General features: G+C 43.9%; 1 protein-coding gene across 1 annotated transcript; it reads left to right on the top strand.

Moving 5' to 3' along the window:
* Positions 1-2,248: 2,248 nt before the first annotated feature.
* Positions 2,249-5,605, top strand: LOC113771212. Its single transcript, XM_027315821.1, has 3 exons — positions 2,249-2,398; positions 2,594-2,876; positions 3,087-5,605. Exons 1-3 carry the CDS (start codon positions 2,249-2,251, stop codon positions 5,603-5,605), a joined length of 2,952 nt encoding a protein of 983 aa, XP_027171622.1.
* Positions 5,606-6,124: the final 519 nt, after the last annotated feature.

Here is a 6,124-nt window from a genome sequence, read left to right as displayed (position 1 = left end):
GTCCCCATTGCATTCATTAACCCTAAGCAAATAAGAGGTCTGGCATGACCTTCTTTTAGAGCCTACCCTTGTAGATAGGTTATGGCACGTTTAAAGATTTTGGTGTATTGCATTCATAGATTAATGATTGCATACCATTTTAGGCCTACCCTGGCAAATAAAGGGTTCCTTAGGTCACGTTTCATTTCAAATTGCATATTTTATTGTTTTAATCAAATGGCATCATGCATAAAGCCTAGAAAGGGAACGCCACGTAGGGAATCCCGTTTTAGGAATAAAACCAACCCTTTTGTGTCCCATGGGTATTTAACCCTTCAAGGGACTGCACGTTTAAGTTATTGCATAACTGGAGGAATGAGACTCGTAGGTAAGGTAATTGACAAACTACCTTCTTGATTATCAGATGGCTTGCCCTCGCCGCATCTACCAATTGTTAATACCGTCAACTGAGGTTCAACAATGGCCCACCTTCATGTTACCTAGTGAGCTGAATCAAGTAGCCCAATTTTTAGGATCAATTGGAGACTTTAAGCAGATCAAATCCAGCAATTATTTGGTAGAGGCTTTAGTTCATCTTTGGGACCCCGAGTGTACTGCTTTTAGAATAGGCAATAGGCAAATGACTATAACACTCGAAGAAGTAGCTGGCCTCCTTGGTTTACCCACACGTGGAACTGCCTTGGTGTTTCCATTTGCTTCCGACAAGGCCGAATTTTGTCAAATTATAGGATTGAAAGAGTCCGTGCTACGAGGGTCAGATCAGGGTGTCGCCGTGAATATTCTGTTTGAACGATTTGCGCCACGCGACGGATTCGAGAGGCATCTGACGGATTTTGTGTTCACTTCCAAGGCCTTATGGGAGCGCAAAAGGTCACTAGTATATGGGGTAGCTATGGCGGGGACCTATCTCTTTCCGCGAAAAGATCAAAAGATAGCCTTTAAATCAGCAAAAATTGTGAATGACCTTTTCTTAGGAATTCAGGGTAAGCAATGTTCTATAGTCCCGACCATTCTCGCAGATATTTTCTTAGCTTGTACTGGCTGTCGCAAGGGAGAAAAGTTTTTCCATGGGGCGAACTTGGTTTTATACATATGGGCTACGGGACATTTTAAGAGACAAGCATCAGTTGCCGATAGTTTGCCGGTGGTTGGATATAATTGGGTAGTCACACATCCCAAAAGAGTCAACGAGGGAGATCTACCAAAGAATGCATCCGAATGTGTGGACTACTTGGAAACATTGCAAGATTTCAACATTAGGTGGGTATTAGATTGGACAGACTGCTTTGAGCCGATACTTCGCACTAAGGAATCCGAACGTGTTCTCTTGTTGGGTACTCAAGGAGTCATCTCGTATACCCCGAAGAGATTTCTCAGACAACTAGGTCGCATTCAGGGGCCGCCACCGATTTTCGAGTTTAGTGAAGTCACCATTTTCTTTGATCGGGGGGTATGCCCAAAAGAGATCCCTATGAAGAGCCAAATCACTGAATCTTGGAGAACAATATCCGACGATAGAAGCATTCGCTATCTTCCGGAGCTCAAACAGAAGGGGGTAATGACCGCACTATACGAGGATTGGTTGAAAGATTCCACCACGCAAGGGTTGCAACATGAGCCGTATGAGGAAATTGAGAAGCTGAGAGCCATCATTAAAGCCAAGGACATGGAGGTGGTACAGTTGAAGAAATCCATCGAATCGCACAAAGAAAAGGCAGAAGAAAACAAGAGGTTATATGAGAAGGAGCGAGAAAGGCGCCAAGAGATGAAGCGGAAATGTGGGGAATTATATGATCAAGCCGAACGTGTCAAGATGCCATATGCAAGAGAAAGTAAAGACTCTGTACTAGATAGGCTTAGGAATTTTGGTGATCTTGTACGAAATCGCCTTCGCGATATGATGTAAACAGATGTATCTGGTTTCTGCAATGAAATGAATCTCTTTTCACAAAAGTGTTTGTCAAATAACAGGTTTGATTAACGGGTCTCATTCCGAAAGTATTGCATCATGCTAGGCCTACCCTTGGCACAAAAAGGGTCCCCCCATAGGACATGCATCCGAGTTGTTTGAATAATTACTAACTCATGCCTTTTTCTTTTTCCCTTTTGAATAAATTGCAGAAAGCTAATAACGATTGGTTTATCTAAAGAAGTCTTTTGCATTCTCAGGTAAAATTTCAACATAGCTTCTCGACGAAGCCCCATTATAACGCGATCCCGAAGTAAGGCCCAAAGGAATCGTGTAGACATGAGTACCCAGCAAGAGTCATCGGAAAAGACCGTTGCAACGACCCAGCCGGAGATTGCAAGTCCCGGGGTTCAGTTGACCGAATTGCTCACTAAATTTGGGGAGATGGCATCTGAAATGGCCGCCCAAAAGAAACTGATCGATGAGCTCGTTAGTAGCGGAGTGCAACCCGAGTCTCCGCCCATCAAACAAACACAATCCGAACCATTTGTTATTCCGCCAATTCAAACCACGTTACCATTTGTTATTCCTCCAATTCAAACCACGTTTGAGGGAACTTTCAACCCGCAATATGCTTATACTCAAAATCCTCCTTTCTATCCCCCTTATGGGCAAGGATTCCAGCCTCAGGGTGATCCAAACATGCATGTAAATCCACCGACTTTTTTCCAAACTACCGCAGAGCCTGTTGTGCCGGAGCACGTTTTTCAAAACAAGCCAGAAATGGGAGAGTCATCTGCCCCGGTTGATCTAAAGTTGCTTAAGCGATTGGATCGTTTCGATGAATTCATCCGCAAGAGCCAAGGTTTAAGCAAGCAAGGGGTGCTGGACTACGATGATTTGTGCCTATTTCCAAACGTACAACTGCCGGTGGGGTTCAAGACCCCGAAGTTCAACAAATATGATGGTACCAGCAACCCTAAAACGCACCTGCGCTTGTTTGCTAACAAGTTGGGCAAGCCAGTGGATGACGAGAATTTGCCGTTGAGATTATTTCCAGAAAGCTTAGAAGGGGATGCTCTCGATTGGTACTCCAACCTAAAGCCAGAGGAAGTGAAGACCTGGCTCGATCTGTCCAATGCCTTCATTCGACAATATGAGTATAACTGTGAGCTAGCGCCAACCCGGACTACTCTGGAAGGAACGAAAAGGAAGCCTTCTGAGGACCACAAGACCTATGCTAAGAGGTGGAGAAAGGTAGCTGCTAAGGTCGAGCCACCAATGACCGAGGATGAAATCATACGTACTTTCATAAAGGCCCATGATCCGCCGTACTTCGAAGAGATTTTCCGTATGACCGGATGTTCGTTTGCTGCAATTGTAAATAAACTTGAAGAATTTGACGACTTTGTAAGAGCTGGGAAAATTGTTAATGTATCTGCCCTGAAATCGCAAGTAGAAGCTTTGCAAGGGCGAGGAAGCAGTGAAAAGAAACCACCATTCAAAAAGAAAGAAGGAGATACAACCTTTGTTTGGAACCACAACCTTTCACCCCGACCCCGATGCCAACACAACCCAACCTACCAACAACCTTACCCTTACTACTATTCAAGCCCAAACCATGTATATACTACCAATATCCACCACCCTCGACCTCGCCCAAACTATACTAACCCACCTTCAGCCCCTTTCCAAATTTCCCAACCAAATCCACCCCAAAACCGACTTCGTCCACCATATAACCCAAGATTTCCTCCTCCAAATAGACCTGTTTACAATCATCCTCAACCTCATGAACCTTACAACCGACCCCCAAGCCGTACTTTTACCAATTTAGGTAGGCCTTTAGACCAACTGTACGACCAGTTAAAGGCCTCCGGAAAAATTGGTACAGTACCACCTCCTACCTATCCGTATGGCATGCCCGCTTGGTATAACCCGCAAGCTGTTTGCGCATATCATTCAGGGGCACCTGGGCATGCAACTTTGGATTGTAAGGCGCTAAAGCATAAAGTTCAGGATATGGTTGAGTCTGGAGAAATCGTGATCAGAAAGAGGGAGCCGCAAGGGCCAAACGTAAATCAAAACCCCTTGCCAGAGCACGTTGGGGTTATTATGGACGATGCGGAGTACGAGGAACAAATTAAGAAATTGGCAATAGAAGCTGAAGTGTTTGGGGTCACGGACCGACCGTTTGTCATAGAGTTGCCATTCGAAGAAGATAACAAGCCTTTTGTCTTAGATCTCACGCCAGCGGAGAATGAAGCTTTGAAACCAGTAGTCATCGAATTCCCGAAGCAGGAGCCCGTATTAAGTCTGCAACAAGTGCCGTGGAATTACGATGAGCCTAGCATACAGATCGGGGAAAATTCAACTGCAAAGAAGGAAGTGTCAGTAGTTACTAGATCGGGGAAGACTGTAAATCCATTTGAGACTACTACTCCAATTCAAGCCAATAGTTCTGAGCCACCCCTCAAACCAACAATTACCGAGAAAGAAGCTGTGGATTTCCTTAAACGATTCCAGAGAAGTGAATACAACATAGTGGAAAAGCTAAGCAAATCACCTGCCCAGATAACCATGTTGGACCTACTTTTCTCCTCGGACGTGCATAGGGATGCATTGATCGATGTATTAACAAGAGCTCAAATTCCGAGAGACATTTCTGTTGATAATTTTTCAAACGTGGTGGGGAGTGTATTATTCAAGAAGCAAATTGCTTTTTCTGATGATGAATTGCCGACGGAGGGCATTGGACATAATAAGGCGTTGTACATAACAGTGAGGTGCAACGGAAAAATGCTGCCTAAGGTGTTAATCGATAATGGATCCGCACTGAATATCTGTCCGTGGAGTACCTTAGAGAAACTAGGATTGCAAGACGTCAAGCTGAGGCCTTCAGGGACTATCGTTCGAGGGTTTGATGGAGCTCAAAGGGAGCCGATAGGAGAGGCAGATTTAGTAATCGAGATGGGGCCCGCCCAGTTTCAAATAACTTGCCAAGTCATGAACTTCCCGAGCATTTATAATATCTTGCTTGGAAGACCATGGATTCACAAGTCTGGGGCCGTGCCGTCTTCGTTGAATCAATTACTCAAGTTCGTGGTAAATGACAAGCTAATCACTATCTTTGCTGAAGAGGACTGCCTGGTGATCACCGATTCTGGAGTTAAAGAGGAGGGTAGTCAAAGTGTTACCATGTCCCCTCACAGCACATCCGATATAGTCTCCGTAAGTTGGATAACCACGGAGGAACAAACTCCCTCAAAAGCCAGTGTAATGATGGCCAGAGAAATGATTCGTGGAGGATACAAATTCGACAAGGGGTTGGGGCGTGAACTACAAGGGATCCTGAAGCCAGTGAAGATAGTAGAAAAGAGAGATACCTTCGGTTTGGGTTTCAGACCAACCGCCAAGGATTTCAAGGAGATGAAAGAGCGTAAAAGAGCAGAAAAGGAGGGCCGGCAAAGGGTTTTCGATATTCCACCACTGTGGTATACTTTTCCCCGGCCAACTGAAATAATCACATCAGAGGGTAATTCAACTGAAGAAATCGAGAATAGTTTGTCCCAGTTGTTCGTTGGGGCAATATTTGAAGACAATTTCCTGAGCGAGGCCGAATTTCCTGACATCCCTGAGGGGTCTATTTCTAATTGGACTGCCGAGTTCCTGCCTGTTCAGAAGGAGTTTCGGTAAATCTAGGGGGTTTGTCATTTATATGGATTCATGGAAAAGTACTTTTGCATCTGTAAATAGTTAATGAAAGCATCTTTACTTTCGGCTAAAATTTGCATATGTAAATATTGTTTCCGTTTGCTTTCTTTTGTTTTGCTTTCAATCAAAGGTTTTATGAAAATGCACAAGTTGTTCTTGACATGTTGTTGTTTATTCGTTTGTTTATATTCATATTGCTTGTTTCATTTGTTTGTTGTATGTTTATTTGCTTATTATCCCACATTCGTTAATTCTTTCAGATGGCCAAAAATAAAATTATTTGATCCTTTGGATATCACAATTCTGGAATTCGATAATGGCAATCTCTATATCACTCATGACTTGGAGGTTTGTGAATCCGAACTCCAAAGCGAGAGTGATAATGAGGAAGTATCCGATTCGTTTGCAAAGGATCTTGAACAATATGAGGAAAAACCGAAACCGAACCTGGAAGAAACAGAAAAGGTTAACATTGGAACTGAGGATGAAGTTAAGGAGGTG

Source organism: Coffea eugenioides, chromosome 5, assembly GCF_003713205.1.
Source record: "Coffea eugenioides isolate CCC68of chromosome 5, Ceug_1.0, whole genome shotgun sequence".
Taxonomy (NCBI): domain Eukaryota; kingdom Viridiplantae; phylum Streptophyta; class Magnoliopsida; order Gentianales; family Rubiaceae; genus Coffea; species Coffea eugenioides.
Note: the sequence above shows the minus strand (reverse complement) of the source record. Positions and strands in the feature narration are given on the sequence as shown.